The following is a 24,443-nucleotide window of genomic DNA, read 5'->3' as shown; positions in this document are numbered from 1 at the left end:
AATCACACCTACATGATGAAGCCTACATAAAAATTCCCAAACAAGAGGTTCAGGGACCTTCTGAGATTGTCAACACATGGAGGTGCTGGGAGAGTGTATACTCAGCAAGAGCATGAAAGCTCCATGCCCCTTCCCACATACCTTGCTTATGTATCTCTTGCATATGGATGTTCATTTATATTCTTTATCATATTTTCTATAACAAAATGGTACACGTGTTTTCTTGAGTTCTGTGAGCCATTCTGGAAAATTACTGAACCCAGGGAGGAAGTCATGGGACCCTGATTTTTAGCCATTTGGTGAGAAGTACAGGTGACAACCTGGGACTTGTGAGTGGCACCTGAAGTGGGAAAGTGGGGGACCAGCGGTCTTGTGGGACTGAGCTTAGCCTGTGAGATCTGACACTATACAGCTAGATAGTGTCAGCATTTAGTTAAACTGTAGGACACTTAGCTGGTATGACAGAGAATTGCTTGGTGTGGGGGGCGAACCAACACATCTGTGTCAGAAGTGTTGTGATGTTGTTAGTAATGTGACTGAGTAAAGCAGAAACACAGGAGAAGTTGTGTTTTTCCTTTACAAATGCCCAATGCCTTAAAAGGTCAAGAAGATATTTTATTTCCAATTAAATCATAAACTTTAAATACAGAGTTACAGTCTTAGAAGTTTCAATTCTACTTGGACAAAGGAAGAATACATGTTTAAGATAACATCTGGAATTTCTGGTTATCTGCCTCCAATCTCCAAAATTCAGATTTTGTAGGCAAGATTATATATTACAATACGCCATTAAGCCCCAACTGGGTAGCTCAGTTGGTTAGAGCATCATGAGGATACATCAAGGTTGTGGGTTCAACCTCCTATCAGGACACATACAAGAATCAACCAATGAATGCTTAAATAAGTGAAACAACAAACTGATGTCTATGTCTCTCTCTCCCTCTCTCTTTCTTTCTCTCTAAAAATCAACTTAAAAATTATTTTTAATATCTTTAAAAATATGCCATTAATACAAACTAGAAAAATATGATGGGAGAATCTTTTTTTTTATTTGATCTCACAGTTTGGTCTTCCTAACAACTAAAACACTAAAACCTACAAATCGTAAAAGAAAAATTACTTGCCCATCCGGTGTAGCTCAGCAGTTGAGCGTCGACCCAGGAACCAAGAGGTCACCGGTTCGATTCCTGGTCAGGGCATATGCCCAGGTTCTTAGACACAGTGAAAATTTCCAAAAATAAGTTGAAAACAAGTTTTTTCAAAGACAGACCAAGTTGTCTACCTTAGCCATTCAAACTTTATAAATTTTAAATGACCTTCCCCAAGTAGACACCAGAGAATAGTTTAAAATGTCTTAAAATGCAATAAGCCTAATATGATAAACTGTTGTCTAAAAACAAATTTTATGAAGCAGCATGATGATGAGATGCTGTACATTTGTAAAAACTAAAATACTATTGTTGGATAGTTACCTCTTCTGTATCTTTTAGTGTACACACATGATATGGCATAGATATTAATGTCTGCTCCTTCCTATCTGCAATATAAAGCCACCACCATTCTTGTTTTTCCTGCAAACAAAAAAAAGAATATAAATAATCAGAAAGAACTAGAGTTTTGCCTTGTTTCAATTAAGAGTTATTATCCTTGTTTTATTCATTGCTGTACTGTACAAAATAGATGTATAACAAATATTTACTGAACAAATAAATTTTTCTTATCCATTTGTAGATCTGCTCTCCAAAAGAATTTTGTATCGAAGTTTGGGGTTTCCAATGGCCCTTTAGGCCCTATCAATGGGCCTCTGTATTAAAAATCCCTGATTAATCTTAAGAAAACTAAAAAAAGAAAACAGTATAAACTATTACAATAGCATCTAGCAAATAATCTTAGAAATCTCAGCTAATAATAAGCAAAAGCCAGAAAGTAGGAGTGGAAGAGACTTGGGCAACCAAATGAGAAATCAATAAATTGAAACACATTACTCATAAGAGACCATCTTGAAATCTAAGAGTCTATTTATACCTTTCACTGCACATGATTTTCATATTAATAAGTTCAGCATTTTTAGGTGTACTTCATAAAAGATTAGGAACAGAAAAGGAGCTGGGTAAAAAAAAAAAACACCTGTCACCATAAAGCATAGCAGGGACATCAGGGAGAACCAACAGAGACAGAAAAACTTAAAAAAAAAAAAAAAAAAAAAAAAGATGACGAAGCAGCCTGGAAGCACTGAACGCCAGTCTGCTCGGCTACCATCACTATATTACAGCACATCAGTGATGGTTTAGTCATCTGCTTAGGAAAGACATCTTTCTAAAATAGCTTAAAAAATGTTTTGGAGCCAACAATAAAATAAACTCCAGAATATTCTAAATACTTAACCAAAACAACAACAGACTATTCTAAATTCTCAATCATCCAAAAGAAGGTTAAAAAAATAACTTTTGACTAGTACTGAAGTTTCATAGGAAAAATGTTTGTGTTTAAGCCAAAATCACTTGCACTGCCCATTTTAACCATGAGGCATTAAAATTAAAAGCTCTTTTGTTTAAATGACTTAAACAACAAAGTAATACAACATTAATAAGCAGAATAAATAAATCACAAGTACATGATTAACCCATCCTCAGCTTAACCTCAGGGTTAGGATGACCACAACAGGTATATGTGTATGTATTTAAGTTTGTCTGTGTGTTTTGCACACACAAAGTGGGTAAAAACATAATTGCCTGAAAGTGGAGTATTAATACCTGGGCTTTGTGGGCCATAGAGTCTGTTTTAACTACTCAACTCTGCCATTGTAGCAGGACAAGAATGAATGTGGCTGTGTTCCAGTAAAACATTTACAATAAAACTTCATTCACAAGAGCGGGAGGGAAGCAGATCTGTCTGCACGCTGCAGTTTGCCAATTATGTTTTAAAGCCACACAGGCCTGGATTATTTCACTTCTCTAACCATTGCTTTTCTCTTCTGTTAAATGATGAGTGCCGACCTCAGGCTGTGTAGTAAAGATGAACTGAGATCATACTAGTAAAATATGTTAGAATGTCTAGCATAAAGACTGCAATAAATAAGTTATGATTATTAATGAAGTGAGGTAAAGGCCTCTGTTATTTAGGTAGTTGTGACACTTCACTGTCAGAACATGCGTGTAACATAAGAAGCACAGAGATAGGTTCAAGAACATGCATTTCTTCTTTACTTCTCCACTTGGAGAATGCCTCTCCCAGGCTACTTATTAAAACGAGACTCATTCCAGAATATTTATTAAGAAGCATGGGAATATCAATCTGTGGCATGGCACCTGTGCCTCAACTCTGATGCACAAGTGCAAGTGGAAAAGATGCTCTACCCAGAGTTATTTGCATGTTAAACAAAATTACTTTTCTGTTGTGAGTGATTCCCAACCATTCTTAACATATTAAATAGGAAATGAGTTTCAATAACATGTAATTATTAATATAAATCTTTAAGTGGGTAGTGTGGTAGTAGGGTAGTTGGGTAGATACTTGGGAAGTAGACCGGTAAACATTAGAAAAGTCCTAAATAAATTTTATCTGATAAATGGTACTTTGAGATGCTTAACATGCAGATGCAGATTAAATTGGGAAAAGGTATTTTTACTGCTAAAATGTTCTAAGAAAGTGAATGAATATTTTGCCTGTTAACTAAGCATGGTCTAAAATGAAACTGTTACAAGGATAAAAATTATGCAGCTTATAGAATCCCATGGCACTTTTAAAAATGAATCACTGAGTGAATTTATTCGATTGATTTTAGGAGCCTTGTGGTTGGCAGATGACCAGTGCAATGGGAAAAATGCCCCTAACAGATGGGCTAATGTTCAGGACATGCCATGGATCAGCGTGCCCATTAAAATGGAATCCTGGGCTGACGTCTCACCAAGTCACAACAAAAGTCTGTCAGAGCGACTCATTTATTATTAGGAAAGCCAAATTACTTAGGAATTTGCTTTCAGCAGCCCCCAGCAACTCTGCATTGACATTCTAGAACAGAAAGCAAAGTTATACATGAAATCACCTGCCAAACATGAGTGGTAAACAGAAGGTTCTGTGGCAAAGCTGTGAGGCAGTCTGTGGAACAGCTTCCCTGACTGAGGCAACTAGTTCTTGACCTCTAGCCACAGACAGAATCATCCACAGCAGTGAAATGTCAAGCACATCCCATTCATTTGAAAGGCAAATACAGCCTATCAAGGAGATCAAAAGTTGAGCAGGCCACAAGCACAAAGTAAACAAGGACAAGGGAACAAGCAGCACTGCAATGACCTGTCCGGAGCCAGGGGCTCAGCCACGCTCACAATTACTGACCTTTAGCTGGTCCCACAACTGCCAAAGACTAAGGCAATTACTGGGACCACAGCAAGTCTAGTAGCTCCAAGCGGCCAGTATAGGACTGACAGAGAACGCCCATGGGAAAAGTTTAAGAACGTTCATCCTACTTAAAACTTGATAGAAGTGAAAGATTCACAACATCCACATAGTTAGAGCCAAAATTCGCATTTGTATGAGTAGCTGCCTGAACTGCTAATGAGAAATCATCATAAAGCACAACCCTTAGTAATCTGCACACACCACAAAAATTCTTAAAAAGTTAACAATCCTGTTTTTAAACACATAATTCATATAGAGGTATATCCTTCATGGTTCAATACCCTGTCAGGGCACATGCCTGGGGTTCGGGTTTGATCCCCAATAGGAGGTGTGCAGAAGGCGGCCGATGGGTGATTCTCTCTCATCACTGATGTTTCTATCTCTCTCTCCCTCTCCTTTCCTCTCTCTGTAATCAATAAAAACATATAACTTAAAAAAAGAAATATATGCCTCAGAAATGAGGCCTATCAAGAACAGACTGCATTTAGCACATCTGAGCCAGTACCCACCACAAAAGGATAAATGGCAACTGAGAAATATATGAAGAGAAAGTGAATGGAATAAGGAAAACACTAGGCCATGTGTAACTCACCTCAGGAAAGTAAAGACTATAAACAGGATGTGTTATCTTTGATTTGGTTTCCAGTAGAGCTCTCTCCTTTCGCTGTATACTTTGTTGTAATTCTTGCCACTCCTAGTAAAATAAAAATTAAATGAAATCAAATATGTTTTCAATCATTTTGAGGAGTTTCAATCTTATTCTATACTAGAGGCCCGGTGCATGAGTTCATGCATGGGTGGGGTCTGGCCACCCGCCCCAATCAGGGCCAAGATCGGGCCGGGCTGGCCAGGGGAGGGGCCATAGGCAGTTGGCTAGCCGGCCTCACCCCCTGGTTGAACTCCTGGTTGAGGGGACAATTTGCATATTAGCCTTTTATTATATAGGATTATTCCTGAAAACGCTAACTACTGCTAAGTTCAGTCAGACCAATCTGATCATTTCCCTGCTCAAAACTTACAACACTACTTTTCATGCATCAAATCTAACCCATTTAGCTTGACCACAGTTCTGTTCACAATCTGACCCGGCCCATCTCTACAGTCTCCTATCACTGCCTTCCTCCTTGCACTCTTTATTATAGTCATTTCAAACTACATAGACTTCTCTGAACTCACAAAGCTATTTCACATCTCCTAAACCCTGTTTTCATTTTTGTTTTCCCCTTTCTCTACCTGCCAAATCCTACTCATTATTCTTTCAAAAGCATCTAAAGCCTGAAGTATGAGTCCCTGAATTCCACAAATTTCCCTCTGCTCTCTCCTTAGTGCTGTAACAGCACCCTGCTCTAAATGTGCATAATCTCTTTTGGACTCTAATGTTTACCTGCCTTGCCCAGTACCCTCCTATCATTCAAGGGCAGAAACTGTTTCACATTTGGCTTTGCCCTCCTGTCATCTAATGTAGTGCATGGAATATGACAGATAATGAATAATTATTTGTTATTTGTATAATTTTTGTCAATTAAATGAATGTATTTTTGGTCATCTGAAGAGACTCAAATCCTAAGAATCAACTCTTCTAACCCTAATAGACTCAGAAAGGAATATGTAAACTCTTTCTCAAAGCAAGGCTGGGGATAATTTCTTTGCTAGGTTTTAATTTTCTGACTATCAGCTTAATTCCCAAAGTATGGCCCGGCCTGTGTTGCTCAGTGGTTGAGTGTCGACCTGTGAACTAGGGGGTCACGGTTTGGTTCCCTGTCAGGGCACATGCTTGAGTTGCGGGCTCGGTCACCAGTGGGGGGCGTGCGGGAGGCAGCCCATCAATGGTTCTCTCATCATTGATGTCTCTGTTTCTCTCTCCCTCTCCCTTCCTCTCTGAAATCATTAAAAATATATTTAAAAAAAAAAAAACAAAAAACAATCATCCTTATTTTTTCCCCACCACTCCCAAGAGCAGGTACATTATTTCCTTTACTTTTATCCTTGCCCTTTATCTTTTGCCTCAGAGGTTATTCAGGGAATCTCTTTTTCTCTCCTAAACCAATTATTTTAGATAAATGGCCCAGTCAAAAAGAACAACACAAACAAAGAAAACAGCTGATCAGTCAGAGATCATTTACAGGGAACTTGTAATGACCATTATTTATCCACCAAATATTCTTTCCTATTGTCCTCCCATAAATCATGTGCAACTTAATGCCATGCCATGAGATTTTGTTTTCTGTTCTCTGTAACTTCACAATCTTAATAAATTGCTTAGAAACTCCCCTTTCCTTAATGTCTAATATACCTCTTCAAATAAGGTGGCTTTCTATAAATGTTAGCATTTCCCTTAACCAACCTCTTGACATTAGAGTTTACAGTAATGTTTCTTTACCCTAAACCAGTGGTCAGCAAACTGTGGCTTGCGAGCCGCGGTTTGCCGCTCTGTTGACTAATGAGTTTGCTGACCACTGCCTTAGGGAAAAACACTTAAAAAACATTTTAATAATGTACTAATGTCTTTAACCTGAAGTCAAAACTTCTGGGTAAGGGTAATGCCTTACGCAGTGGTCGGCAAACTCATTAGTCAAAGTTTGCCGACCACTGCCCTAAACATTACACTGAACTTCTGAGAGACTCTTCCAAGTAAACTGCTACCTATTTCATAACCCACTTTTCTTTACTCATACTTCCAGTCATCTCTAGCACTGAAAATTGCTTTAAGAGACCGAACTGAAGTCACCTCAGACCCAGATCCTAATCTACTTAGCAATCTAAGCTTTAAGAAAATTAGCCAGCTGGTATGGCTCAGCTGGTTGAGCATCATGCCACAGAAGGTCGCTGGTCCTATTCCCGGTCAGGGCACATACCTGGGTTGCAAGCTCAGTCCCCAGTAGGGGGTGTGCAGAAGGCAGCCAAGATGTTTCTATCTATCCCTCTCCCTTACTCTCTCTGAAATCTTTATAATTCTGACCACTATTCCTCAAATATATTCCTGCAAAACAATACAGGATTATAAAATATACTGGAAGCAAACTGACAAGCAAAGAAGCAAGCAAATAAACAATAACGAAAACCAAAATTATCATCTGAGGTATACTTCCAATTATTTAAACCCCTAAGTCTTACTGCTTCATCATCTTTGTTTTGTTTTTCATCTTGCTCTCTATCAGAGTCTCTGTCACTACCATCTTCTTTTTCACTCTGGGAGTCTCTATTTTCTTCTTCTTCAGAATCACTGCCTTTGTCAGAAACTTCTTCTTCATCTTCCTTTACTGCAGCTTCCTAAAAGGAAAAAGCAAACACAAAAGTCCTGAGTGTCTCAATGACTATATCACTCTGAGTCCCTGAATGTCACTTATTTAAATTAGCTAAAATCACAATTGCACTACTTATGTAGAATTTTAGAGAATTATAAACATTCTTATTTATAAGTATGTGGGAGTCAGACTGAAAGGCTTTAACATTTGGCTTACCTGCCTATTGTTAGACATTTTATTCATTCTTCATACTTTGTAAAATAAAAATATTTTATTCCTATTTGCAAAGCATACTACCACAATGGCTAAGATGGCTCATACTTCAAAAACATGTATTATGCAATGTATTTATTTGAAGAAGGGGAAATAGGAAGTTTATAGAAAAGTACCGTTTTGGTAGTTCAATATTATCATCTATAACTGATAGAGTATAATGCAGTAAGAAAAGCTAATATCCCAAACAAAATACTTACTAGTCTATTTCAAGAAGCAAAAGAAATAGCAAAATTAAATGCAACAAAAGTAGCAATAAAACAGATCAAAAATCAATTAAAGAGGAAGTAGATATACAGAAGGGAAACCCAAACAAAAACAAGTTAGTTCTTTGAAAATATTAATAAAATTGATAGGTGGGAAGCAGGGTGTGCTAGAAGGGGTCAACGGGAAACTATGGGGGATATATGTAATACTTTCAATAATAAAGATTTTTTTTTAAAGAAGAATTACAAAAATAATTTTCCTTGGATAATCCGTAACATGAATAATTCAAATACAGATAAACAAGAGTTGGCAATATATCACAGTGATAATTTTGTATTTTTCAGAAAAAAAGCAAAGTTCTCTTAAAAATAATAGTAAATAAATAAAATTGATAGGCGTTATTAGGCAAGACTAACTGACCAGAGGGAAAAAAGATAAAGAATACAAATTACCAACATTAGGAATACGAGACATAACTACAGATTTAAAAGACATTAAAAATAAAGGATATTATTAGCTTTATGTCAATGAAGTTGATAACTCAAGAAGAAATGGACAAATTCCTTGAAAAACCAATATTTTTTCATAAAAACAGATAGGAATCCTAAACAAATATTATTAAATCCAGATAAATATTAAAAAAAGATACTATGTTATGACAAATGAGATTTGTTCCAGTAATGCAATGATGGTTTAAAAATTTTTAACACATCAATATAATTCACCATATTAACAGAAAGGAGAAAAATCATAAAATTGTCTCATTAGATGGAGTTTTAAAAGCATTTAATAAAATTCAGTATCTGTTCATAAAAATTCTCAGCATGGGAAGAGAGGGGAACACTTTCATAAACTGATAAAGAATATCTACAAAAACCCTAGAGCTAACATCACACTTAATAGTGAAATAATGTTTGCTTTCTCCCCGAGATCAATAAGACATGGATAACCAACCATCTTCACGTCTAATCAACATTACACTGCAAGTTCTAGCCAGTATGTTAAGAGAAAAAGGAAGAGCATACAGACTTAAAAAGAAAAAAAAGCTAAACTGTTTTTATTTCCAGGTGGCGTAATTGTGTACATAGAAAATACTTTTAAAAACATCTACAAATGGTGAGAATTATTGTCAATTCATCAAGACTCCTTGACATAAGGTCAATATTTAGAAAGCAACTGTATTTCTATACATCAACAATTAAATATTGCAGAATGATTTTTTTAATGTTATGTGAAGCAATAGCACCAGAAAGCCTTAGATGCATAGGAGTAAATCTAATGAAAAATGTGCTATACCTCTGACACTGGAAGTTACCAAAAAACTGCTGAGAAAAATTAAGGAAGATCCAAATTAATAAAGTTAAATCATGATTATGAATAAAAAGACTCAATATTGTTAACATGTGAATTCTCCACATATTGAATCATAGGTTCAATGCAATACCAGTCTAAATCCCAGCAGCTTTTTTTGTGTGTGTGAAAATTGTTTCAGCTGAAAATGCAAAGGATCTAAATAGTCAAGAACATTTTGAAGTGAAGAGTTTGAGGACTTACACTACCATATTTCAAGACTTAACATAAAGCCACCATAATTAATTAATTGATAGTGTGGCACTGGCACAAGAATAGACAAATAACCAATGAAATGATTTGAGAGTCCATAAACAGATCTGCACATACATTGTTACAACGCTTTGTTCTACAACAAATCACCATTGCAATTCAGACAAGAAAGGATGATCTTTTTAACAGATGGTGCTAGAATAACTGGTCCATAATCCCTATCTCACACTACTCACAAAAATTAATTTAAGATGTATCACAGTGCTAAATATAACAAGTAAAATAATAATACTTCTAAAAGAGAACAAAATATCTCCATGTTCTTGGAATAGGCAGAAATGTCTTAAACAGGACACAAAAGAACTAACCATAAAAGACTGATGAAAATAGACTTCATTAAAATTAAGAACTACCAATAGCTACCATGAAGAGTAAAAAAGGACTTATATCTAGAATATAGAAAGGAATCCTACAAATCCATAAGAAGACAAACAACCCACTAGAAAAAAAGGATATCCAAAATGACCAGTAAGCATATGAACAGGTGCTCATTATCATTAATCAGGTAAATACAAATAAAAACCGCACACAGGGATACTGCAACAGATTTACCACAGATGGTTAAAATTTTAAAAGACTGGTAAAGCCAAATACTGGTGAGGATGTGGAAGAACTGGACTCATTATTTGCTGGCAGTAGCATAAAATGGTACAACTTTGGAAAATAGGTTCTTTCAACGAGTTAAAACACACACCAATTTTATGACCCAGTAATTCCACTGCTAGGTACATATCCAAGAAAAATGAATGTCCATAAAATGAAATGTACAAGAATAAACATACCGCTTTTATTCATAATAAGCAAATATAGAAACAATCCACATGTCTACCAACTACAGAAGAGATAAATTGTAGTATATTCATGCAATAGAATAACACACACACACATACACACACACACACACACACACGATGAACTACTGCTATACACCATACAAATGAGTACCACAAATATGATATTAAATCCAAGCAACCAAACATAAGTCCACTTACATGAAGTTTAAGAATAGGCAAAACTAATCTATGGTAATAATAGAATAGGGGGGAGAGTACGGAGGTGGGTAGAAGGGTCATTGATTGAAAATGGGCACAAGGGAGCTTTCTAGGATGGTGGTTAAGGTTTTATATCTTGATCTGGGTATCAGGAATACATACATATGTAAAATTTCAGGAGTTGCACACATAAGATTTGAACATTTTAGTGTATGTTATACCTCAATAATTATATAATAACAATAATAAACTTACATTCCCAATGACTCCATTTGCTTGCTTTTGTTTCTGTTGCTTTGATTGTGATAAGGGAGGAATAGGTATAGGTTTTTTTTTTACAGTTTTCTTTTTTTTTGACTTAGTGGTTTTCTTGGGTCCTTTACTCTTCTGTTGCCATCCTCCTTTTGTCCTGTTCTTGCTAGTATCGCCTTGCTGTAAATCACATACACACTCAGAAATTATATCAATAGTTTTTGGGAATCATGGTAATTTTTAAATGGGAATGGCTAAAGTAAAGTTTTTGTAAACTGAATGATTCTTCCACAGAAATGTAAATCAGTCAGAAAACTAAACAAAACATTTCTATCACCAGGAAAGAACTGTAAGAAAACTCAAGTTTTTACCACATCTTCTGCTGGCTGTTCCTCTGCAGCACAGATGGACTGCTCCTTTTCAAATACTTCCTAGAGGTAGTGAGAAGAAAAATATAATCTGTCAACCTGCATTCATCTTTCACATAAGCAAAACAATCTTTCAAAATATATTACCAGTAAGTTTTTTAATTGGTGACAGTGGAGGGGGGGAGAACAGGAAAATGAGCAATCACTAAATGATACTTCAGACATTACCTTCTGAAATATCTCACATCTGTCTTGAATATTTTTCAGAAAGTACACTGTACTGAAATTTATAAATGCAATGACTTAAGGTATGTAAATTCATTATAAACTCAAAAATATTTTAGTTTAAATTTTCACTTTTATTCTAATAGTAATCAGACATGACTATTTTAATGTTATGAAAATTTGAATATATTACATTATTTTCCAACATGAAAACTTCATGAGACTACTAGTAATATTAGCTTATTCGTTATTGCCAGTGATATTGCTCATTGGGTCTATAACTAAGAAGTGGAACACCAAGAAAATCCACATACCCTAAAGACATCCATCCACCAAACAATCCATTTAGAATCAGTACATTTAGCATTTAAATTCCAGTAAGAATCTACATGAGAAGATGACAAGTGATGTGGGTTGTGTTTAATAAAGTCCTTGAAATTATTAAAGCTAACAAGTAAAAACAATGACAATGTTAAGCCTAATTTAGGGGTCTGCTTTTTAAATAAAGTTTATTGGAACACAATCAATGCCCATTTGTGAGTTCAGTAGTTGCTACGGAGACTACATAGGCTATATCACCAAAAATATTTACTAACTGGACCTTTATAGAAAGATTTGCCAACTTCTTATCTATCATCTCTGGTTCATTTCATTTCTTCATTTATTACTGGGTTCTAATAATTACTCTGAGGTACAGTTCACACAAAAACTGAACAATAAATACTTGAGACTTTCCTTCCTCCAAGGCAGATTTGTTTTTTCTTCTACCAATTATTCCAGGTATCCACAGCCCAAGGCTGATATTTTGCTCATTTATCAGGCTGGGAATTCCAAAGTATGTAGGTAGTATAAATTTGGATTCTAAAATCAATCCTGACCACTAGCTTCGTTTCCTCTTCTCCCAGAATGCACCTCTCATCGAGAATCTATAACACAAATGCTTCCTTACCACTTGCTACTACAAAATCCACATATTTTGATTTGATATATCCTACTACAAAAGATGATTCTCCTATCAGAGGTTTTAGACAGTTTAAATGCAGCAAATGTTTCCTACAGATGCTCACACACCCCAGAGCAGAACAGGGTAAAATCTATCACTAGTTGAATAAACTGAGTTGAAATACTACACAGTCTATTAAAAACAAATTACAACTAAAGTTATAACTTGGGAAGTAACATAAATGTAATAGAAACTGAGAAAAACAAGATGCAGGAAACATATAATATGATCAGATTTAATAAAAAAGTGAGAAAAAATACCAGTATACACACACACACACACACACACACACACACACACACACACACACACACACACACTGTAAAGATGCAGGAAACATATAATATGATCAGATTTAATAAAAAAGTGAGAAAAAATACCAGTATACACACACACACACACACACACACACACACACACACACACACACACACACACACACTGTAAAGGTCCAGACAGTAAATACAAATACAACCAATGAAGAAACATATGAAAGGATATACACAAGACTGAATTCTGGTCATTGGAGACGGACAAGGGGTTTCTGGAGAGAAGTGAGTGAGAGAAGGGATCTGTGATAAAAACATCACTTAAGCCCTGGCCAGTGTTGCTAAATGGTTAGAGCATCGGCCTGCGCACCAAGGAGTAGCAGGTTAAATTCCCACTCAAGGGCATGTACCTGGGTTGCAGGTTTAATCTCTGGCCCCGATCGGGGTGCCTGCAGGAGGCAACCAATAGATGTGTCTCTCTCACATTGCTGTTTCTCTCTCTGTCTGTCATCTGTCTCTCTCTCTCGCTCGCTCTCTCAAAATCAATGGAAAAAATATCCTCGGGTAAGGATTATAAAAAAATACTTTAACTTTATGGATAGTCATGCATTAGGATATCTAAAGGGGTGAGCTTCAAAACTGATAATATCAGAAGGGTAGGATTTTAGGTAATATTCACTTCTTCCTATACTTTTGCAGTGCCTGAATTTTTTCTCAGACAGCGTGAATTTTTCACATTAAAATCGGGTATTTTCATTATAATTTTTAAATTTTTTATTTAAAAAATTTAAAGGGATTAAATTCTCTAAAGCAGCAGTCACCAATCGGTGGTCCACGGACTACTGGTGGTCCAGGAGGTCTGAAAGTTTGGCCACTGCTGGTTTAAGAAAACCTTTGGAGCAGCGGTCGCCAACCAGTAGTTCGCGGACCACTAGTGGTCCAATTAGGTCCAAAAGGTTGGCGACCGCTGCTCTAAAGAATGGACTGAAAAAGAATAGGTGATGAAATTCTCAATAATAATCAATAGTAAACTCTGTATAGCACTTAAAAATTTAAGAATTATACCCACATTATCCTGTTATTATAATGTTTTTTTAAATATATTTTATTGATTTTTTACAGAGAGGAAGGGAGAGGGATAGAGAGTTAGAAACATCGATGAGAGAGAAACATCGATCAGCTGCCTCCTGTACACCCCCTACTGGGGATGTGGCCGCAACCAAGGTACATGCCTTTGACCAAAATCGAACCCGGGACCCTTCAGTCCGCAGGCCGACGCTCTATCCACTGAGCCAAACCGGTTTCGGCATTATAATGTTTTATAAGGAATTAATTAAACCAATATATGAATAATTAATTTTTCAAAGTTTTCTCGTGTGAAAACTAGTATGAAAAACTATGAGTTAATTTAATATTTCAAAACAGCTAACATAACTTGCCAAGTTCGATTTTGCTACTCAATAGTTTTGATTTGAGAATATATAACTTAAAATGAGAAATTAAATGGAAAAACATTAACACATAACTTTTTTTTCTTTTTATTATATTTACTAGAGGCCCGGTGCATGAATTTCATGGGGGGGGGGAATGTCCCTCAGCCCAGCCTGGACCCTCTCCAATCTGGGACTGCTGGCTCCCAACTGCTCGCCTGCCTGCCTTCCTGATTGCCCCTAACCGCTTCTGCCTGCCAGCCTGATCACCCCCTAACCACTCCCCTGCCGCCTGATTGATGCCTAACTGCTCCCCTGCCAGCCTGTTTGCCCCCAACTGCCCTCCCCTGCAGGCCTGGTCACCCCTAACTGCCCTCCCCTGCAGGCCTGGTCCCCCCCAACTGCCCTCCCCTGCAGGCCTGGTCCCCCCCAACTGCTCTCCCCTGCAGGCCAGGGTCCCTCCCAATTGCCTTTCCCTGCAGGCCTGGTCACCCCCAACTTCCCTCCTCTGCCAGCTTGGTCATCCCTAACTGCCCTCCCCTGCAGGCTTGATCGCCCCAACTGCCCTCCTTTGCAGGCTTGATCGCCCACAACTGCCCTCCCTTGCAGGCCTGGTCCCTCCCAACTGCCCTCCCTTGCTGGCCATCTTGTGGTGGCCATCTTGTGGTGGCCATCTTGTGTCCACATGGGGCAGGATCTTTGACCACATGGGGGCAGCCATCTTGTGTGTTGGAGTGATGGTCAATCTGCATATTACTCTTTTATTAGATAGGATAGAGGCCTGGTGCATGGGTGGGGGCCAGCTGGTTTGCCCTGAAGGGTGTCCCAGATCAGGGTGGGGGTTCCCTTGGGGCATGGGGCGGCCTGGGCGAGGGGCCTGTGGTGGTTTGCAGGCCGGCCACGCTCCCTGGCGACCCAAGCGGAGGCCCTGGTATCTGGGGTTTATTTATCTTCTACAATTGAAACTTTGTAGCCTGGAGTGGAGCCAAGCCTTCTGCTTGCTCCGAGGCGGCAGCCATTTCTGTTGGGATTTATGTATCTTCTATAATTGAAACTTTGTAGCCTTAAGCAGAGGCCTGAGCTGGCCAGGGCTGCAAAAGCTTGGCTTCCTCCATCGCCGCAGGCAACCCTAGCCTCCTGCTCTTTCCAGCTCCGTGGCTGCCGCCATTTCTGTTTGGATTTATGTATCTTCTATCATTGAAACTTTGTAGCCTTGAGTGGAGGCCTAGGCCGGCAAGGGCAGATGGAAAGCTTGGCTTCCTCCATTGCCGGGGAAACCCAAGCCTCCCTCCTGCTCTCTGTGGCCATAGCCATCTTGGTTGGGTTTATTTGCATATTCACTCCTGATTGGCTGATGGGCGTGGCTTGTGGTATAGTGGAGGTACGGTCAATTTGCATATTACTCTTTTATTAGATAGGATAGGATTAGGGTGACATAACACATAACTTAAAGCATAAAAATACAAAGATTACTTACTGCCATTGTTTGCCTTGTCAATTTAACCAACACTGTAACTAGGGATCCTACTGTGATGTTGTTGCTGTCTTCATCATCCAATACTGTAAGATGAAAGAAAAAATTTGAGTAAAAAATAAAAATTAAGCTTTATGTCAATGCAAACAACAAAACTTAACACCTACCCAAATGAAGTTGATACTTCAGTATTTCAAATATGTTATATTTTAAACTTACTCAAAAAAATAATTTGACTGTCTACTTTGTATAAGGCTCCCCAATAGATGCCTTCAACAATGTGCTCATTTAAATCCTTGAACTAGCTCTATGAAGGATTACTGTTACTCCTACTTTAAAGAAGAAACTGAGGTTCAGAAATAAAGGAAAATGCCTAAGGTCACATAATGGCTAAAGTGGCACTGCCACGTTTCAAACCCAGGTTTTTTTTTAAAACAAAGTATAATGTGAAGACTACCATACCATAGCTTTCTCTCACAGTGATATTAAAAATAGTTATGTCACTCTATTGCACAAGATTTTACCAGTATGATCAGTACCTGCCTATCAGGATAAATTAAAACTAGTATTTTAAGCCACATAAAAAGGATTAATTTTTAAGGGAACAACTTCAAGATATTTAAAAATATATTTTGCAATTAATTTCTTTTATATATTTTTTTATTGATTTCAGAGAGGAAGGAAGAGGGAGGGAGAGATAGAAACATCAATGATGAGAGAGAATCATCCATCAGCTCCCTCCTGCCCAACCCACACTGGGGATCGAGCCCACAACCCGGCATGTGCCCTAACTGGGAATCGAACCATGACCTCCTTGTTCATAGGTCAATGCTCAAACACTGAGCATACCAGCCGGGCTGCAATTAATTTCTTAAAACCATGTTTGCCACACACAGCCCCAAAAGTCTAATACAAAATAAATTTTAATATTAAAATAACATTAAAATAAACAGTAACATTAATATAACTTACTAATCCTGCATTCAAATGTATTCATTTTTTCCCTACAGATTTTATCTATAAATGTTTTCTTCACTATGCTTTTCTGCCTCCAGGTTTTTTCTAAGTTTGTCATGTGTATTTTAACAGATTTAGATGAGTACACTCTGTTTTAGTCTGCACTGACACACCACCAGTTGGAAAAGAATGGCCTCCAACAACCTTTAACTGCTATCTCCATTACTGGCTGTGAAGTGCAATGGCTGGGCATCAAAAAAGGGTAAAATCTCCTTTCTTCTGGAAGTCTCCATTCCCTCAACAAAATCTGGGCTACATATTCATCAAAACTGCAAAGTTGTATGTACATAAGCACTGCACATGAATCAACAGTATCTACCTGCCATCTGACACTTTAAAGTGAAGAAGAGCTTACTCTGTATATCCTCCAGCAATGTGGGAAAAGGGATCCACCATCTCCAGCTTTGGATCACGCAGATGCCCCTTTCCTGCTTCTGTAATTCTACTCTCCCTCCATTAACTACACTATTCATAATATACATTTGGATAGCATAGTAAAAATATAAATCGTCTATACAAAATACTATGGAATGAAACACAGCATAATGTTCTGCAGTGAGACAAAATAATCGTACCTTACACATCTAATAAAGAATCTCTCCCATTGGTCCATGGAACAGAGAGTCACAGGTTTGATTCCTGGTTAAGGGCATGTACCTCAGTTGCAGGCTCGATCCCCAGCCTGGGTTAGGGTGGATGTGGGAGACAACCCATTAATGTCTCTCTCTCACATCAATGTTTCTCTCTCTCCCACTCCTCCCTCCCTTTCACTCTCTCTAAAAAATCAATGGAAAAATATCCTTGAGTGAAGATGAAAAAAAAAATCTCTCCAACATTCATTTTTTTTAAAGCAGCATGTACTTTTTACAACCCTTGATTATTATCAAAGAGTATCTCTTCAGTCTCAAACTAGATTAATAGCTTCTAATTAAATTATTATGGTCCTTAATGAAGCTTTATACTTTTAATGTTTGAAAACTCATGGGCCCACAAGGAAATCCTAACACCCACCCCCCCCATCAAAGCAGCACCAGTCTTCACTACATGTATCCTATACGCCAGCCAAATTGAAACCAGATTGCAATTTAGCTTCCTTTCTCAAACACCCAATCTTTGAGAGCCTTCTATCTCAATTCCAATTAGAATGTAAACTCAATAAGGCAGAGGCTTTGTATTACCACTGCTTCCCCAGCACCCAGTAGTAGTGTTATTCAATATTTGTTGAGTGAATAAATACACTATGTCTGTGCCATTCACTTAACACTTTCCCCATGATTCCTTATTTTAGCCCATGATTCCTTATTTTAATCCTATGTTTATAACCTATTTCCCCAATCCTATATAATAAAAGCATAGTATGCAAATTGTCCCCTTGACCGGGAGTTTGTCCCAGGGCCGGCCGGGGGAAGGAAGGGAGTACCTGGCTGGCAGCCAGCAGCCGCTAGAGACCCTACCAATGCACCAATTTTGTGCACTGGGCCTCTAGTTAGACTATAAGCCCTTTAAAGACAGAAACCATTCCTAATGCATGTTTGTATTCTTGGTCCCACAAGAATGTTACCACAATAGTAACTTAATAAATGTCAAAGCTCAGAATAATGCCATAATGAAGGAATGAAGCAGATAATCTCTAATTCGGTAATTCCACAATATTATTCAGCTATTGAAATGGGAACAAACAGGGCAATTATGTAGGTGAAAAAAACGATCTCTATTTTTTTTCACTCCAAGCAAACATAGAGGTAAGTCAAGAAAAACACATGCAATGTGGCACAGAATATGGTAATTTTCAAGGCTTCATGAACATAAATAAGTTGGGGTTTTTAAATTAATTTTTGAACTAAGCAGCTATGTTTTTCACACTAATGGATACATTTTAAGTTTCTTTCATTACATCTGGAACTCTTTCATTCCCATTACGAGGATAATAAAACTAGGACTGTGTTAGTGTTCTCAAAACTATTAAGTGTACATCATTTTCCATCACAGTAAATCTGACAGGTAAATAGGAAATTAGACTCTGTAAGTCTAATTACAAGTTACGTTATTAAATGAAGTGTTTGGAGAATCCTGAGTCAAGCAAACAAGAGCCATTCTAACAAAAGGAAAGCAATATTCCACAAAGAAACCTCCCACTTACCCTGTGATTTTATGTCCATAGTTATATGTGGAAAACTCCCAAGGACAGCCATAACCTCCTCATATTTTTCATCTTCTAGGAAGTGCAATAGATAGTGACGATCTGTTTCTTTTAAACTCACCAAATCCTGAATAGTCTTAATTTTGTACTGAATTTTTAAAAAAAGAAAATAAATCCTAAAGTCATAAAACTTTTCATAAAAGAAAACTATTAGCATGTTAACTAAAACACAATCCAAGAACTTGTAGAAAAATGTTAATATTATATATATTTCAAAGCAGCAAATAACAGCTTTATAGCATTTCATGGCCTTTTGCTCCAAGGAAATTTAAATTCAGGATTTATTTATTACAGAGTTAATACAGGGTTATATTTTTTAATTAGAAAAAATAAAGTTATAGGGAAAAATTAGTATTCATATAGAATCTTGACCCACAAGAACTACTGTCATTTCATGTGCTCAGTTTTCTGACCTTTATTCAATTTTAATGATAAGAATATGACTTTATCTCCAAGTACAGCTGTATCCTATGGAATATTCTCATTTTTTGTTATTGCCTAAATATAGCTATCTGTTATTACAGTAATATCTATCTTATCCAAATGGATACTTAGGAGAGTATTCTTTAATTTTCAGGTGTTTGGTGCTAGTTACTAATTTTTATTTTCACAGACATGGATTAGATCACGAGGTATGTGAAATGCCTGCTTTTGGATTCTGAAATCTTCAATTGTAACCTAAAATGTGATCGAATTTATAAGCATAATAACACAATTACTTGAAAGGTGAACTCTAATGCAAATTTCTAATATACATTAGTTTTACCTTAATATACTATCAATCTAATGTCCATCTTCTGCCTACTTTGTCTAATGCATACAAAGTAATGTTTAAAATGTACAAAATTACGATTTTGTTCAGTATTTTCTTCTGTTTCCTCAAATTTTTCATTTATCTTAAGATTCATTATCATGTCTTTACTATAAACCGTGTTTTCTAAATAAGAATTATCTTGCCCAGTTGGTGTGGCTCAGTGACTTATGAACCAGGAGTTCATGGTCAGGGCACATGCCCAGGTTGCGGGCTCAGTCCCCAGTAGGGGGCGTGCAGTAGGCAGCCAATCAATGCTTCTCTCTCATCATTGATGTTTCTATTCCCTCTTCCTTCCTCTCTGAAATCAATAAAGAAATATATTTAAAATATATACATATGTATATATTTTTAAAGCATTATCTTTATTTGATCTACTTATTTTTGAATACTTATTCTGTTCATACTAAACTAATAAACCACTGCCCAACATTTAACCCACAAATAAAATTATTGGAAAGTATACAGTGCATTTTTACTTAGTGCATTTATTTTTAGTAATGTAATATGAAGAACAATGTGTTAACTGCTAAAAATGCACCAAACTGTACTAAAATAACTTACAGTAATAAGATATTAAACAGCTGGGGGAATAAGGACACATATGTAACACCTTAATCAATAAAAAAATTTTTAAAAAAAGATATTAAACAGCTACCTGACAGAACTACTTGAGGGAGTTTTAGAATGTTTAAGATATTTTAAATCTAAGAAATTCATAGTAACAATTTCTAGAAAACTTTCATTCATGTTATCTTTAAGTGACATGATGAACTGCTTAAAACTGATTTTTTAAAGTACCAAAGAATTACCTTTTTATGATTAGAAACCCTTCTAAGATTGTCCTCTTCAATGTGAGGGAGCTGCAGAAGGGGAGACTTAAACTGCTGAAGGCCTTGCACAGCCATCTGAGAAAGCTTCATGCAGTTTTCTAGGGATGCCAAAGTTGGAGCACGAAACTCCCTTTCTTAGAAAGAATAGGAGGAAAAGAAAAGACAGAGCTGGACATGTTCAGGAGTATACAATTTATGACAAACACAAGATTCACGTGACTATCCCTAACCCCTCAAATTTTAGAATCATAGTGTTGATTTTCCTTTAAAAGTTATTGGATAAAATACCACACACACACACACACACACACACACACACACACACACACACACATACACACACTTGGTCAAATGCATATTATCCAGCAACAACCATTGATTTAATAGAAAAATTCTTTGCATTACCTCCAAATACAGCAAATTATCAGATATTATCAGTATCAAGAACATACTAACACCATGCCAATAACTGACATCATACATAATAACAAACAACAACCACTACCTCCTTTTTTAAGGGCCTCTCTCTCCCTTTCCATTACAGACCACAAACTCCCTCATTCTTTTTTCCCTTCATGCAAAAAAAGCAGTACTTACAGATGAATCATTATTACATCACTTAAAGAATTATTTAAAACTCACTGTTAAAATACAGAATAACCTAACTCTAACAAAATCAGAAGAAAGGATATTTTAAATCTTTGCAAACAATAAATAACAATAAAACATGAAAAAATTCAAATTAAAACATAAGTTGTGATAAACACTTTACATAGTGGAAAATATAAGGAAAAAAATAAGAAAAACCATAAATAAATGTGGGAAAGCTAATTAATTTATAGACAGAATTATGGTAAGTACCCATAAAATCTTAAAACTATGAAGAGTAATCTGCATACGCTTGCAAGAAAAAGTACAACATAATTAATTAAATCTCCTCCTCACCTTCACGGCTCCGGGCCATTATTATTAGTTGGCAGATTACATTAACCATTTCTTGAAGTAGGGCAGGGCATTTTTTCAGCATAAATTGCTGATCTGCAAAACAATAAAAAACCTGACAAATCATTCTACCTTTATAATTAAAACATCTTTATCACCTATAGTCCAAGACTAATACAAATTTAAGGTATTCTACAAATATTTCCTATAACTTCAGAATTTTACAGGTTGAACCCAACAGTATCTACTCAATATATTATCACAATCATTCAGAAAACCCTAATTCAGATTAGATGTTTCAAAGGCCAAATTTTAATATTATGGTATTAGGCTTTATCAATCGACTCCCTATCCAATTAATCTTTAGCTTAATCTTACTATATTTAAGAACTTTAAGAATTTTCTTCTTGTGCATTCAAGTTTCTATATGTAGAGTTATGGATAAATCCAAAGGCTAAGATTGAGAATAAATGCAGAGAGAAAGAGGAGGAATGAGGGGGAGATGCTTTCATTTATCTCATATAATAAAAGCCTAAAATGCAAACAATTGAACAGCAGAATGACCGGTCGCTATGATGTGCACTGACCACCAGGGGGCAGACGCTCAACGCAGGAGCTACCCCCAGCCCGGAGGCCCCTACCAGCAGCAGCGGCAGGGGGCAGGGCCAGCAAGTGGGCAGCGCCAGGCCAGCCAAGGCGGGTGCCAGCAGGGGCCCTCCCAATCGCCCAGCCAGTCACCCTGCAGAAGAAGGCGACTGGCAGCGACAGCAGGGGGCAGGGCCAGCAAGCGAGCAGCGCCAGGACAGCCAAGGCGGGTGTGAGCGGGGGGCCCCGATCACCCTGCTGGTCACCCTACGATGGGCCCTAATCACCGGCCAGACCTAGGGATCCTACCCGTGCATGACTATCATGCACCGGGCCTCTAGTACTGCATATAATAGTTAACCATTAAGATCATCCATTGGATTAATACTCAACCTAAAAAAATTTTGTTCCCTACTTCTTAGGTATTTGGTAAAAATGGAGATGGTTTATTATCTGTACAAAACAATAGAAACATAATTATTATTTAAATTGCAACTCTAATAACAATGCTTAAATAGTGTTCCATCATTCCATCATAAGCAAACTATCCTATCACCAATCACTGAGCATCAACTGGCCTTGTTTTCAGAGGCATTTGATTGCATTACTGGCTTAAAAGGGTCATTCAGAAAGAACATTTATTCCCTGAGAATAACTTTCTTTTAAAACTTCAACTGAAATGATACAAGTGAAGAAGAAATGACACTCACGTTCATGACAGCCCTGGAAACACCACTGTCTCAATCTACTGCTTTTCTTTTAAGTAGAATAGATGGCTTCATGTACTTATGAAGCTTTAACTAGAGATTAACCATTTTTTTCAGTAACCACGCCTAGAGAGTGGTGGATATTTGTTGTGAAATCGATGTTTTTCTCACCCCCTCCCTGCAAAACCTTACAAAATCTTTTTTTTTAAGTCATTAGGAATTATTACATAGTGTGCAACTGACTAAACATTTCTCATAATAGAGTATTCTCTCACTTTCACATTTTAACATTTGCTATAACATCTGACTTACTTAGACCTTCCAAGTATTTATGAAGTTATTATGTAACAAATACATTTCTTTTTAAAAAGCCCTTGAGCAATTATTTGATTGAGAAAAAAAAATAACAGTGACGAAAACAGTGTACCATGTAGTCTAATTAAATCCGCATATCACTAAAACCCTGTAGAGAGTAGAATCACAAATACCTTCTTCAAGGGTCTCAGGAATTTTCATTCTAGCAAGATGACATAGTAAAAGAACTCTCGCCTTCAGGCTATATGGACATGTAAGTGGAGGTTCATTCTTCTTTAAATTAATGCTGCCAATTTCTCTGATTAGCTAGAGTAAATAAAATAATTATTCAAAAATACACATCTAAAAAAATCATTAACTTTAATGTGTAAATACTTATCAAGGAATGTAGGCGAAAGGACTAACCTGAGGTATTAGAATATTATCTGTTGGTCTGCTTGTGGCATCTTTATTATACTGAGGATCAAATTCAGAGGCTCCAGCCAAAACCATGATAAGACCTAAGGAAACAAAAGAAATATGAAGGTAAATACATATATTTGCTCACCTATTAATTTCCCTGCTATAAAACCTCATTAATCCTAGGGTGAGGCAATTTTCCAACCACACACAATGCTTAAAAGCCATGTGAACTCCACTACTAACAAGTATTAATTTATTCCATAAAAAAGCCTCACTTTTTAAAACATGCACAATGTTGCCTATAGCAAGTGAATAGAAATATAAATCAAGGGCCCCAAGCAACTATACGCATTAAAATCACTTCCAATAATATCTGTTTCTATACCTAAACATGTGTTCCACAGAAATTTTCTAGAGCATTAAATATTCCATGTGATATTAATAAACATTATGTGAAAAAAGGGGGCTCTATGGTTAAATATGGCTGAGAAATAATGAGTTAAAAAGAGTTATAGGTTTCTTTGCTTTATGACTTCTCAGAGTCCTCAATAAACTAAAATATACTGTCATTTACAGAAACTTTTATTATAGAACTCTGGAGAGTTTGGGTTAATAGTGTTCCTTAAAATACACAGGATTCGCAACCTCATACAGGGTTGGGCAAAAGTAGGTTTACTGTTGTGAGTAGGTGGAACACAAGAGTTTATTCTTTTATTATTATTAACTAGTGTCCCGGTGCACGAAATTCATGCACATTAAAAGGGGGACCCAAAGTCAAGTCCCCACTTACCCACATGCGCCTCAAAATCACATGAGACCCAGACCTGGCCACCCCTCCCCCCATTAGGCTAGATCCAGACCTGGCCAGTCCC

At 36.9% G+C, this 24,443-nt stretch overlaps 1 protein-coding gene across 2 annotated transcripts in view; it reads right to left on the bottom strand.

The window, feature by feature from the left end:
- SEC63 (SEC63 homolog, protein translocation regulator) overlaps window positions 1-24,443 on the bottom strand; it is a 78,800-nt gene that overhangs the window by 4,531 nt on the left and 49,826 nt on the right. For both annotated transcript variants that reach the window (XR_013960443.1, XM_080665309.1), the window contains exons 9-19: window positions 23,575-23,669; window positions 23,343-23,475; window positions 21,566-21,658; window positions 20,600-20,754; window positions 18,917-19,064; window positions 15,763-15,845; window positions 11,362-11,421; window positions 10,994-11,170; window positions 7,513-7,668; window positions 4,991-5,092; window positions 1,473-1,571 (exon numbers count right to left, since the gene is read on the bottom strand). Coding sequence is in view for 1 of the 2 variants with exons in the window: in XM_080665309.1 (XP_080521435.1) it covers window positions 1,473-1,571; window positions 4,991-5,092; window positions 7,513-7,668; window positions 10,994-11,170; window positions 11,362-11,421; window positions 15,763-15,845; window positions 18,917-19,064; window positions 20,600-20,754; window positions 21,566-21,658; window positions 23,343-23,475; window positions 23,575-23,669 (1,301 nt within the window). In the remaining variant the exon portion in view is untranslated. The remainder of the gene's footprint in view (window positions 1-1,472; window positions 1,572-4,990; window positions 5,093-7,512; window positions 7,669-10,993; window positions 11,171-11,361; window positions 11,422-15,762; window positions 15,846-18,916; window positions 19,065-20,599; window positions 20,755-21,565; window positions 21,659-23,342; window positions 23,476-23,574; window positions 23,670-24,443) is intronic.

The sequence above is a fragment of the Plecotus auritus genome, assembly GCF_963455305.1.
Source record: "Plecotus auritus genome assembly, chromosome: 4".
In the NCBI taxonomy this organism is placed as follows: Eukaryota; Metazoa; Chordata; class Mammalia; order Chiroptera; family Vespertilionidae; genus Plecotus; species Plecotus auritus.
This window is presented reverse-complemented; position numbering and strand designations above follow the sequence as displayed.